Raw genomic sequence first — 14307 nt, 5'->3', positions numbered from 1 at the left:
GCTGAACTGAACTAAAAAGATAGGTGTAGTTCAAGAAGTAATCAAACCAAAAGCAGAAAAGGCCATTAAATATGTGACAAGAGAAAAAAAAGGGAGTGGAATGGTGTTCTGTTGCTCTACAGTTGGAGCTTCAAGGTCTAATGTGTCTTTTTTTTTCTTTTTCTTTTTCTTTTTTTTTTTTTCTTTTATTTATCTTATTATATTTATTTATTTATTTATTTTTTTTTTTTTTTGAGAACGGACGTCTCTCTCTCTCGCCAGCCTGGAGCATGTTACAAGCTGGCATGCACCTCAGCTCACTGCAAACTCGCCTCCTGCGGTTCACATCATCTCTCCTGCCCTCAGACCTTCCCAAGTAGCTGGGACTATAGCACCCACCACCACAACAGGCTAATTTTTTTTTTTTTTTTTTTTTTTGGAGTAGGGGTTTTTTGTAGGAGACGGAGTGTTCACCGTGTTAGCTAGGATGGTCTTGATCTCCTGACCTCATGATCCTCCCGCCTCGGTCTCCCAAAGTGTTGGGATTACAGGCGTGAGTCACCACGCCTGGCCAAGTTCAAGTCTAAAGTTACTGTCAAATTAAATTTTTGATGAAATTGTTTTTTTAAAATACTACCTACATCCATTAATTCAATTCCATTTGACAAAACAGCAGGATGGGGGTGGGGGAAGTTCAGAGGGTCAGAAAATTAGTTAATAAATGACTAACGGGAGAATCTCCCAGGAAGGCAGTATAATAAAATGCTTTTGCTTTTCTCTTCTCTACATCCTCCTCCTCCTCTTTTTAGCTTGATTTAGAAAAATAAGGTTCTTAGGCAACTAATGTTATTGTACATATAATGCAGTCCTCACAGTAGGGGTTCTGTTTAAAAAGTAAAATAAATTGAGGCTTGTGGGATAAACAGAGTGAGTCACCCTTCTAGATTTCTCTTCCAGGCACTTCAGTGTTGTCTCCACTGTTTTCTCATTTGAGGATTGTAAACTAAGATGCTGAGTGAAATCTCAAGGGGAACCAACTTCCCAGCTTCAATGGTGTCTAACTAATGTTCTCCCTGGATTCAAGCTGTAAATCAACTCATGGAGAGAAGGAAAAAGTTAGTAACAGTAATTGCTGCTAAGATAGTAAGTAGTTTTCAACATTATCAATGTAATGTAAAGATTCAGCTTATTAAATTTATATCAAGCCCTTCTTATGATTAGAACAAGTTTATTTCCAGAAAAGTTCAATTATAAAACTATCAATGGGATTTACTAATTTCAATAAGTCATTTTGCTTCAGGGTGAATTATACCAATTGTTAATACATACAAGTCCCATTTGGACATGAAGAAAATCCTAGGTAGATAAAAGAAAACAATAATTAACTAATAATTGTTCATTTTTAAATAACTAATTTAAGAAGAAAACAATAAAGTATGTTTGTTCTGTACTTCAGACATAACTCTAACACACTGGCAAAATCCTGAGCAATACAGAGCTCACTGCTAATAAAGAACACTAGCTCTCCCTCCTTGGAATGACTTTCCTTTTGAATAAACCGTATTGGACAGTTCTATTAAAGGACATGTGATCCTTTTTTTTTCATTAATCCTTTTTTTCATTAATCTATAAGAATTTAAACATGGCAAAATAATCAAAATGTTAATAAGTCAACTATTTTTTCATGTGTGATTATTTTAGATGCATCTCTAAATATCTTCAGCTGTAACTATATCCTAAATTTCTAAACATCTAAAAAAAATTCAGTGGATTTTATCTCTCATATTTCTTTTGTAATCAACTGAGGTCAAATCAAAACAATTAATTTGACCTTAACAATGTTTCTCTTATCTCACTAACTTCTAATAATCACTTTAGGATTCTTTCCCAGGCACTTGATTATAAATAGCAGAAAATCATATGACTGTGTTAGATGGCATCAGCTAATCCTCCAAAGCAACTGTTACTCTCTGGTTTGGAAAGAAATCAACACCTCAGGCCTCCTGACAGAGATAATACACGATAGGCTGTAACCCACAATAATTAAAATTTCTGTTAGCAAGTCTTTGATTTCCACAGCTCCAGCTTACTGCTGTTAGAGAAAACAAAAATTAACAATGGCCATCTACTGTTGTGAGCTCTACTCATTTAGGTTCTTTGGGAATAGGGCAGGATATAAATAAATAAACACTGGTAAACAGCCTAATACCTGCTCCCAATACAAGCTAAGCAAAGGAGGTTAGAAGTATCAATATGGTTTCACTGGATTCAGCCATCTTGAATCATTTTCAACAGTGTATTATTTATTATTTTACAAATTGTTTTTAACTATCTACCATGTAAATCATGAAACCAACCACTAGGAAGGATATAAAGATATACACTACTCATTATCTACCCTTCAAAGGGTTACATGTATTGGAAACACTAAATATAGTCATAGTACTTAAAATTACTAAATATCCATAATGGCTTAGACAGTTCATACATGATAACCCTTCAGTCTACCCAAATCCCCGCAAGACAGATACTGGTTGTCCTTAGTTTACATTGTGCAAATGTAATACCTATTCTTTGAGTGTCCACCCATTCCCATCAAAACTATTTGCTTCAGGAAAAGCTGATCTCATCTCCAGACCTCTGGTGCCAACTGTATCTCTATGGTTAGATAAAACAGCAAATGCACTTTTATTATTAGAGCCAGTTTGGGTTATTTTTTCAAATTTTTGCAACAAAAGGTGATCCAAAATACACAAGATCATATTCACTGCCCCAAATTAATATTTTCTTAAAGAGATACATGTTATATTTTCCTTCAACTTCTATTTTTTAGACATTAAGGAGACGCTTGGCTAGCATCACAAAAGTCTGAAACTTCATCAAATAAATATTTGTTGAATAAATTAGCTGAACAAATGAATGAATAAGTGAATAACATACTGAATATGAAATAATTTTTCTGTTCATATTTTGCCCTTACTTTCCCATGTGAATATGCATAATAGCATATTGTAATGTTAAAAGAAAACAAGAAACAATTTGATAATGGCACAGCCATTTGAATTTATTTGGTTTTTCTTAGCTGATTGACAATTTTGCCTAATATCTTTTTATTCTATGGTAAATCATATTAACCTACTCTCTTCTCTGTTTGACATTATTTAAAAATAATTCATAACTAACATTAGGTGGCTAACACCTAGAAAATTGGAAATAGAAAAGAGTCACACATGTGACACTTACGGCAGTAGAATGAGGGTTTTGTTTTCCTCATAGTGATCAAAAGTGCAATCGATTTCATTCAGCAGCCAACTGCAGTTGTTAAATACATTAATGCTATGACTTAGGGCCCTTATTCTCCAAAGAAGCTGAAGAATGTGTAGAGATGACACACAGCCTGAGGGGAAAGGGTGTGGTGGGGAGAAGAGAAATAGTTTGAAGATATTAGTCACACAGACATGCTGAAGATCCTTCACCTCATAAGTAATAACTACTCCAGTGAGAGGTGGTGAACTCTTACATTTAAAGTGGGAAATGCCTATATAGAGAGAGAAAATGGTTTTTTATTTCTGGACCCTGCCAACTTCCATATCATTCTCTTGCTGTGTCATAGTCACAGACCTGTTCAAAGACAGGAACTGTAATTTCTAATCTTCCTGTTCAAGAAATAATTGTATTGATCCCCACTTCATCTTTTATTTTCCCCATGATTCAGCAAGTCAAAATTGTTCCAGTTCCAGTAGCATCCTATCATTCAGCAAAATGTCTATCAGGTTAAAATGTCTTACAAGTAAGTAGGAGGTGAAGAAATTTATTTCAGCACCAAGGAGAGTGCCCTGCTATTTTCAAACGGTTTTATGTGTTTGAAACTGTGTATTATTCCTGAGGACAGAAAAAAAAATTGAAATGTGATTAGACAGAAAGTTGCTAAAAGCTTATTTTAATAAAAGAAAAAAATCTATTCATTTTCTGAAATTAAAACTTGCCAGGATTTCATACCTCTTCATGATTGCAACAATGTGCTCTTCTTTCAGCTTTCAAGTATGTCGGAATTAGCGATTCTTTGCCTATTTTTCTAATATTAAAATCAGTTTCTGCATGGAATTAGACTGGCTCAATAAAGTCACAGAAGTGTTAAATTAGCAGTAATTAAAAGCTTCATGCAGCAACTGCTAAACTTCTTCTCACCATTTTCAGAGCTGTGCACATGGTAAATGCCTCAATATATATTTAAGTCAAGTGAAAGAGAACAAATGAATGACTGGCATCCATTAAGTGAGAAGGAGGGACTACTGAATGCCTTGTTTGTAATGAAAGTCATTTTTTGCAACTAGTCTCAAAGATCCTCACATATACGACATTGCTCAATCCAAAACTTGAACACATCTTTCCTGGGCCTACATAAATGTAGTCTCTCTGGATCTCAGAAAAATAATGCCCGACCACACCTTTCATCTCTTCTAAGTTTTCCATGTAAAGCATTCTCCTTAGAGCCCTAGAAAGGTCACTAAAATTTTGACCCACTTAATCCTACACCTTCAGGGCAACATGCCATTCACCTGTGGTTTCCTTAATGCCCAAACCAGTCAGTCAACCTGGTTCTGCCCTGTTAGCAAATGGACAGGACGCAGGCCCCAGAGGTTAAACTTTCCTCCTCTTCCCCCATGTCCCCAGGTGGACCATAATTACCATCCCTATTCCCAAGCAACCAGGCAGCCCCTTCGTCTGTGCCAAGGGAAGAAAACACCATGCTAGTTTAGAGATGCCTAAGTCCAGCTGTGCTAAAAGATGAAGGACAATAATGCAAGTCTGCTCTGAGCTGCCACCATAGCCAGACATAGGGTAGCCCTGAAAGACTAGAACCAAGGACAGAGCCAAAGGAGAAAGAAAATATGAAAAAGTGAAAACACAGTGTTTAAACAGAATTTTTCCAAAAGCCTGCATATAGTGAGGACTTCTCAAGCCTCTGAATCTTTTTCCATTGAATTGTGCAATGGCACATGTATGAGCAAAGTCAAGACTCCTGGCTTCCAGGTAGGCACAGCCCAGTTCTTAGCTCCTAGGAAGCTTCAGGGCTTAAAGCGCCACTCTACTTGGACTGTACTATCAGGCCCCCAAAATGGGGGGAGCCGCCAGGGAAGGACTGATTTCCATTTCAAACTGTATTCTGGTACTTTGTACTCCAGCACCATTGGCCGATCAATATTTAATGCTTGGAGATTCTGACTCTGCGGGAGTCATGTCAGGGGACCTTGGGAGCCAATCTGCTTGAGCTTCTGAGTGATAATTATTCATGGGCTCCTGCCTCTTGCTCTTTCTCTAGCACGGTCCCACTCTGCAGACTCAGTGCCTTATTCAGTCTTCTCTCTCGCTCTCTCCGCTGCTGTAGCCGGACCCTTTGCCTTCGCCACTGCTCAGCGTCTGCACATCCCTACAATGGCTAAAACAGCAATGGGTAAGGCACTGCGCCTCGTTCTCCGTCGGCTCTACCTGGAGCCCACCTCTCTTGAGCTCTAGAAGCATTCAGATATATTTTATAAAGAAAAAGACGTTAATGGTAACACAGGACCAGGAAGGACAGGGCAGTTCTGGGGGAGGTGGGAGGGCAGGGAAGAGGTCTATGGAAATCTAAAGCGAAGAATTTCTTTTAAAAGGTAGAAGCAGGTAAGTTGCTCTCCTGTGGGTAGAGAATTTATTCTGTTTCCATATTTAAAAATTAGTACTCAGTCCTGAGGGGAGGAAGCTACCTTAACTGTTTGCTTTAAATGGGCTTAAGGGACGTTTTGAAAAGTGTTTTATAACGACCTTTTTTTTTTTATTTCTTCTCTAGTTTAAGAAGAAAATAGGGAAGGGGAAAAGGGAAGGTGGGAGAAAGGAAAAAGAAAATTGCAAAGTCAAAGCGGTCCCATCCCGCTGTTTGAAAGATGGGTGGAGACGGGGGGAGGGGATGGAAAGAACGGGGCACATTTTACGGTATTGTCTGGTCAGAGAAAATGCTAGTCCTGGGGTGCGGTGCAGGGAGGTAAGACGGCGGGGGACAAGGGTAGGGGTAGGAACTCCGCTCCTTTGTTTTAGGGCAAGGGAGGGGAAGGAGAGAGGAAGTCGCGGAGGGCGTGGAGGGCGCGGGTGGGCAGCTGCAGGGGCGGGGAAGCGCGCGGTGGGGAGGGGTAGAGGGACAGCGGCTTCGAAGGCGCTGGGGTGGGGTTTCTTTGTGTGCGGACCAGCGGTCCCGGGGGGAGGCACCTGCAGCGCTGGGCGCACAATGCGGACAGCCCCACCCAGTGCGGAACAGCGCAGCCCCGCCCCCCGCCCGGTGCTGCATCTTCATTCGAAAGGGGTCGGGTGGGGAGCGCAGCGTGACACCCAGAAGCCCAGCCCTGCGGGGACAGCGGCGCCACGCCCCGCGCTCCGCGCTCCCTACTCCCCGCCGCGGCTTCCAAGAGAGACCTGACCACTGACCCCGCCCTCCCCACGCTGGCCTCATTGTTCTGCTTTTGAGAGAGATGGGAAAAGTGGGTTAACATTTTTCTTTTCGGAAGCACATTACATAGAGTGTTTAGACATAGACACAGATAAAGGGTTCTTTGAAGACCTTTGATCGTTTGCGGGAAAAGCTTCTGGAACCTAGACATGTGTGTGTATAATAATAGAGATGACATGAAATCGTAATATAAAGCAAAAGAGGTCAAAGTCTTAAGTTGAGCCACGCGAAATTTCCGTTTTGTGGGTCAGACAGTGCCAAATATCGGCAATTTCATAAGCTCAGAGAGACAGACAGTAGAGACACAGGATGACCCGAAAAGATTCCGGATTCAGGGCCTTCATCCGCAATTGGCCTTGTGCCTTGAGTGCCCATGGTTCTGGCGCTCAGTGGCCCCGGGGTGGACAGGCAGGGTGGGGCCTAGGGTCCTGTGGCAGCTGGAAGCACGTGTCCCCCGGGACTCGGCTGAGGGATGCGGAGACAGGGAAAGCTGCCAAAAGAGCTCCATCTGGGTGGCTCCGCCCTGCCCCACCCTCTGCGCGAAGCGGGGGAGACCTCAGGCTCCGAGACTGGCGGGGAAGAGGAATATGGGAGGGGCAGTTGAGCTGTATGCAGCCCCGGAACCTCTTTTTTCAGTCCCGCAGTCCACAACGGTCCAAGCACCCTTTGATGTGCACAGACCCCCGGCGTGGCTCTCAGCCCCAGCACCGACCCCCCTCCCAGCGGAGCGGGTGGCTCTGCAGAAAAGCTGGCTCGAGCCCCGCCCGGCCACACAAAGGCGCGGCCCCACCCAGCCCGGGCGCGAGACCGCAGAGGTGACCCCTTCCCAGGGATTCAGGGAGGGCTCTCTCTTCTTGCCCACCCACGGTCCGCGGAGCTGGGGGCTTTTTTTCCCCCAGCCCAAGCCCACCGCCCACCTCTGTTCTCTATGATTTTCCAGCATGGAGACCCCGCGAGGGGCTTCTGTAAGGAAGACCCTCGCTCCTCCAGCGGGGCGCGGCTCGGCCCTACCCCTCCCAGCTGAGGCCCAGAGCCGCCTACCGCTGGCCGGGTGGGGGCGCACGTGGGGATTGGGTGCGTGGAGCGCAGCCAGCCCTGCAGAGTCCCGCGCCGCGCCCTGCGCTCCCCTCCCCGGAGCTGGGCGCTCGCCCCCGCGGTGCAGCCGGGGAGACCGATTTCTGCGCAGTGTCCTGAGCTACCCCCTCTTTCCACAATTCGCAGTTCACCCGCACGTCCAGAAAGGTTCTGAGAATGGGTGGTGGGGGCGATCTCGCTTCGCTTTCTGCACTCCTCAGAAAGGTTTCCGCTGCAGGCTAGCGGCTGCAAACTCATGGTCATCATCAGTATTACTATCATTTAAAATCATTATTATTATTTAATGATTCAGTAGCCTTATTTGTTCTCATTAGTTCAAAAGGGACGTGGATTGCTCTTGGTTAAGGATTAACCCTTGTTGCGTTCACTTTGCTTCCTTCTAATTGCCCTCATCCCTTTCTCCCACAGAAAGGAAATTTTGTCTCCAGATGTTCATTTTAAGTTATAAAGCAAATATATTTTTGCTTCCTGCCAGCATTATGTATGTTCATGTGGCTAAGATACATGTGCAGGTGCTTGCTAAGAGCAGGGTTTGTGTGCCAACGATTGCTGGAAAATTCTCTGCAGAGAATTGTTTGTGGCTGCAATGGATGAGTATACACATATATAATTGAGATGTTGTGATCTTCAACATAAGGTTATATCTATAAATATATAAATATAGTTTATGCACAAAATTTTAAGGTTTTTCCCCGAGAAACTGTTCTTCCAACTGCTGATTCTTGATACAGCCTCAATCCTACACAGATACATGGATCGTGAAATGGTAGCCTCCATCCCAATAAAAATCCCACCCCAAATACGACAAACGCAAGGATCCTTTCTGGCCATCATTTAACTGCATTTGCAAATCATGAAAAGAACACTACTTCTGCAGTATTAAAATAATAGGTTTTGAAATTAATTCCAATTTCAAAGATAATCAATTAATTATCAGGGTGAGTGCTTTTTTCCTGATTCATTAAACAATTACGTATTCAGCATGATTGTAAGAGGTGCATATAATATTCCCCATTATCTTTTCTAATGAAGTGGGCATCTTCTGAATGGATATATAAGTAACTAGAAATGAAAAGCTGAGGATTTGGTCAGGATTTCAGGATAAAGCTGAAAGAAATGGCAGTAGTTTATCAATTAATCTCATGTATTTAGTTTATACCAGGTGAGTAAGCTGAGCCTGCAATAAACACTCTCTGACCCAGTGTAACACGTCGCAGGTAGCTAGAATGATAGGATAAATTAATAGACCTGGTGGTGTTTGTCTATGCGTGTTAACATTCTCTGAAAGAAAGTATCTTTTAAAATGATGATTAAGATTGGACAATTTGTGCTATTAAAATCTAGAACTTTAGTCATAGTTCACAATGGTTTTACAATAATGAGACTTACAGATTTGTAGTAAAATTTTCTATTCTGAAACAGAAATGAGTGTTTTTATTGTTAGAGCCATTACCTCGTTAATATTTTTAGCAAACTTTTATTTGTCACATTGAAAGCAGTTTTAATTACTTTGGGTTTTATTTTCAAATTACTAATGGATAGACTGTGGAATAAGCATTTGATCATTTGGCACAATATGACTTCCCATCAAATAGCTCATTCTCAGTGATTAAAAAATGCTACAAGAGGCTACATTTTACTCAGATTCAGGAAATGTCCTTTCAGAGTGCCACAAAGCTGATTCATATAATAAAATAGTTTTCTTCCCTATAATTTAAGATCAAGTAGTTACTTAGTTCTGTAAATACCTAGCAGTAGCTATCAAACAGAATTTTAAAATTAAACCTGTACAACTAACAATGAAGTGGAAGATTACACTGTTATCTGTACAACTAACAATGAAGTGGAAGAATCACTTACATATTGAATGGAAGATTTTGTCATTGATAAATTCAGACCATCTTTAGGAAAATTCCGGATTTATCAATCACCATTATTTTTTACTTCAACTGAGTGTGACTGATCATATGCTCAGGCTACCTTGGTAGCTCATTGCTCACAAAAGCCTGAAAAAAGCTGGCCTCCGAGCCCGAGGAAGCTCACAGCACAAACCTAGGCCTGGGCGTGGCCACCGGGAGCTGCTGATAGCGAACCCCAACCCACACCAGTTTCTTTTTTGGTCGTGGGAAGAAAACCACATATTATCCTGTTGTCACAAGATCTGTGACCTTATATGAAAAATGCTAGAATTTTTTCATTAAAAAAAAGAAAATACTGAATTAGCCAGTGACCCAGATGTTTTCAGAACCTAAACTGGTTCTGTCAATTGGAAAACCTCGGTGTCTGCATTAACTTTTCACCACACTAGAGGGCAATCATGTTCTCTAAAAAAGTAGATGATTGATGTAAACCTAGTTCCAAATATTAATTGTTTCATAAAATCTTTTCTTTTACCAGGAACATTCAAGTGTTTATTCAATAAGCTGATGCCATGCTTTACCCTAGTGGATGAACAGAGCTTGTGCAATTTGCAAGGAGACAGGATGAAATGAGTGGTCATAATCTGAAAGTAGATACACGCCCTGGTTAATAATTCCCTGATGGTTTTACTTCTCAGTTTTATTACATTGTTACTATAATACCATTTATGTTACTTCTGAGATTTTGTAGTGGATAAATAGTAGAAAAATGTCAGTAGTAATAGCAAAATTATTTAGCAGCCGAATATTTTAATGCTTAAAAATAAAGGAATAAATTAAAGAAAATCATTGTTTACTCTTTCATCGATCTGAAATGTACCCCCTGTTCAGAGCACATCTGAATATCAGAGTCTCCACCTGCAGAGAACATGCAGGTTAGTGAGTAAAACAGGCAGGTATGTGATACTGAGGAGGTGTACCAAAAACTGACTGCTATTATTTTTCCCATCTTCTAAGTCTGTCTTTCTTTTCCGTTTAAAGATACTTTTTTAAATCAAGTCCAATGTGATTTCAATCTAATTTTATCAGATTTCAACAATTATTGAGCATCTCCTTGTAGTGGTGTTCTGTTTATTAGAAAATCGATGTTAATTTTAATGAAGTAAGAAGAAATATAAAGCATAAAGTAATTTGGGGTATCATCAAAAGTGGATTTTTTAAATGTATGCATTGATAGAATTATTTTTCTATTATATTTTATGTAACTCTAATCCATCTGTAAAATATTTAATAGTGTCATATTATTGTGTTCCTCAAACTTTGATGTGCATATGAATTACCTTTGATTTCCATTAAAATGCAAATTCTGATTCAATACATCTGACTTGAGGCAGACATTCTGTCTTCCGAACAAGCTCCCAGATGATGCTGATTCTGACCACCAAACACATCAGTTTTAGGGATATTAACTTGTAATATACAGGTACCCCTCCTAGTAAGCTCTGGTATTATGTCTCAACATTTTTAAATCCATGGCAATCTTTACAAAATATTTTACTTCTGAACTCATATACCTAGGGATTTTATTACTCTGGGAATTATGTGTTCTGCACCATCACTCTCTCTTAATTGGATTTTTAAAATTATATTCATATTGCAGGACTCAGCAGAAGACCTTCGAGAGAAAGGTAGAAAATAAGAATTTGGCTCTCTGTGTGAGCATGTGAGAGAGAGAGAGAGAGAGAGAGAGAGAGAGAGAGAGAAAGTCTGCCTAAGAAGAAATGAATGTGAATGCGGCTTCTGGGACAGTTGACAAGAATGATAAATCAATAATGCAAGCTTACTATTATTTATGAATAGCAATACTGAAGAAATTAAAACAAAAGATCGCTGTCTCAATATATCTTATATTTATTATTTACCAAATTATTCTAAGAGTATTTCTTCCTGAATACCATGTGAGAAAATTCTTAAGAATTTATAGAGTATGACTATGTATTTGAAAAGAGTATGAGTGTTTTCTTCTGCTTATCTCAGTCAATAAAGGATCTACATTATTCAATTCTAACTTTCTAAGAAAGTCAACTTACAGATAAAAGAGGATCTTCAAGGCATAGCATCAAAGACATAGTCAGGTCTCCCCTGCAGTGACTGGCTGACCACACAGCCGTCACCACCTTTCTGGAAATGTTATGCTGCAAAAATAATACAATACCTGAAATATCTCAAATTAAAAATATAGCATTTCCCAAATAGGGCACTAAAAACATGATCTCAAATAAAACTAGCTTCAGGGTTTGCAGAATATACTGTTACTCAACACAGAGTTGGACTAAGTCTCAAAGTTAGCCATTCAGTTGTTAACAGTTCATTTCAGAGTCTCTCAGAAGCTGGGAAACTGTCCATTTTTGCAATTTCTTGTACATGGAAGGAAAGGAAGACACACTAAGACAGCATTACAAAAGTAATTCATGTTTTAAATGTTTAATTCTGGCAGTCGGGCGTGGCTATCTGTATAACTTCATTTGGAGATGGCAAAAATCTAAACTTGAGGGCCTCGAGCCAATAAGTCTTCCTAACTATTTCTTTACTCAAAAATTTTCCTGCAGTGGTGTTTTCTTTCAACAGTTTTTCTGGTGTATTCATACATTCCAGATTCTCTATGGGAAGTAACTTTTATCAATTGATTTAACCCTTGTATAGCACATATAACATGCAACACAGTGTTCTAAGAACTTTCCACATATTAACTGTGTTAATCACATAACAATCCTAAGAAGTAGGTTCTATTACAGATACAGAAACTGAGGCACAGAAAGTTGAAGTATCTTACTCAAGATCACACAGTCAGATCCAGAATTTGGGCCCAGGCCATCTGGCTTCGGAATCCATGTTTCACCAGTTCCTGCTAGTCTCGTATCTGTTCCATGTTAGAGGTGCTCCCACTGTAGAGGTCACACCTGTGATACCACCATTTTATTTAAACAGACTTGAGATGGTCTTCTCCTTTCTGATCACAGACTCACCTTGAAGAGAAAATACTTCCAAATTGATGATTAGTTTTAACAGCTTACCTGGAGCTTATTCAAATAATTGTCATGATTTAGGCTTTGGGAGAAAGAGCTATGAGGCCGTGTGGGTTGTAACGTGTGAGACACATGGCATTCTGCAGGCTCAGCACAGCATCGATTTCTGGTGTGAACACACTCTGATGACTAGTTCCAGAAATAATGTTGACTTAATCCCCTCAGTCCCATCATGGTTAGCACATTTCAAAATGGCTCCTTAACTGCTTCCATAGGCCACAGATATTTAGTTTTAACATTTTGTTGAATAAAATAAATTTACACATGCACATTTAATATAACAGATATTATTTCAAGATTCTCTTCATATTATTACCACCAAAGCAGGCAGGCAGGCAGGCAGGAGAGAACCATAGCAAGGTTCTGAATCCCTTGTGAAACATTTTTAATTATCCTTTAATAAAGGAATCAGGCCCTGTCATTTGTCAAGGAGACATTTGCAATAGTAAAACTTGTGTTTATAATAACCATTTTTATTAGTCATGATTAAAGATAACATTTTGTGTACATTTATTCTCACAAAACACTTTTATGTGAATGTAAAGGTTAATTAATGCATTTCAGCAATCATCTTGCTAGTCATCTGGAAATATAGCTTCTCTAGGAATTGTACTTAGAGAAGGAGCCACATATTATACTATAAAACGGTAACAAAATATTTTAAGTTTTCCTCACTTGTTGACCTCCAGAGTAAAATATTTAATACTCTGGAAAATTATAGGTTTCAAAATTTATTTTATGGCAAGAAATAGATAATTACAGTTCTCATAGAGCACGTTTAAAATAATTTATTTTTATAGAGCAAGAATATTGCCTAGGACTGAATTTTTTTTTACAAAGATTGTAAAGCAAGACCTGCAAGAGTGTCCATTTAGCAGTTATTCTTCTGGAATAATTATATTTTGGATGGCGTTTGTACATTATCCATTAGGACAAGTACCCAATATAACAATAGATCATCAGGATAATAAATCTGTCTATCTTTTAGTTGTATGTCTTTATATCAGGATAAAGAGAATTGAGTAAAATTTATCTAAACCTAGTCCCACAAATACTTTTACAAGAGAGCATGTTAAAGTGTAAATTAAATTTTTATTAGCATTCTACTCTGTCTTTTGGAAGATTTTTTTTTTCCCTATGAAATGCAGCCATAAAGTTTAACTTCCATTAACAAAGCTGCTCACGGTAAACCTATTATAATAATAGTTTTCCAGTTTGGGCTTCCTAGTGAGGAGCAACCTAACTCACATGAAACAACCCCAATTTATAATATATTGACTGTTACAAAACTGAGACCAGAAAATCCCATTATGATGGTACTGTTATCATTTCCAGACTCTCAGAGGAAGAACATCAATCATCTCAGACACTGTTAGGATAGACTTATTGCAGCTTCCCTGGTAACTCTGCTTCAGAACATAATTATTTTTATTACTGCAGAGTTATTTTTATTTCCAACAAATATATCTACTGTTATTATTTCAGTCTTACAGCTTTATCTGAGAAATTCCAATTAGCACCTTTCTCATAATAATTATTCAAATACATGAAAAATTACCAAATTTGTTCTAGTCTTTTGATGACATATTACATGATCCTGCACTTTTGTCACTTTAAAAATTATCTTTTATTCTACTTCTGATGATTTTTTTCTTATATAGTTTTAAAAGGAGCAGGCAAGCATAGAAGACTAAAAAATGTTCAAAAGAAAAGTTAAACCGCATGATCTATCCATATGGGACCTTGTCATTTTTAGAAAACATTCACCTGCTTCATCCTTTTTAATCTTCATATAATCCCTCTGAGA

General features: G+C 39.2%; 1 protein-coding gene across 1 annotated transcript in view; it reads left to right on the top strand.

Annotated features, from left to right (window-relative positions):
• Nucleotides 1-5033: 5033 nt before the first annotated feature.
• STMN2 (stathmin 2) overlaps nucleotides 5034-14307 on the top strand; it is a 55370-nt gene continuing 46096 nt past the window's right edge. Inside the window, exon 1 of the mRNA XM_017879839.1 lies at nucleotides 5034-5434. Coding sequence (XP_017735328.1) covers nucleotides 5416-5434 — 19 coding nt within the window. The 5' untranslated portion in view covers nucleotides 5034-5415. The remainder of the gene's footprint in view (nucleotides 5435-14307) is intronic.

Source organism: Rhinopithecus bieti, unplaced genomic scaffold, assembly GCF_001698545.2.
Source record: "Rhinopithecus bieti isolate Rb0 unplaced genomic scaffold, ASM169854v2 scaffold_11803, whole genome shotgun sequence".
Lineage (NCBI taxonomy): Eukaryota > Metazoa > Chordata > Mammalia > Primates > Cercopithecidae > Rhinopithecus > Rhinopithecus bieti.
This window is presented reverse-complemented; position numbering and strand designations above follow the sequence as displayed.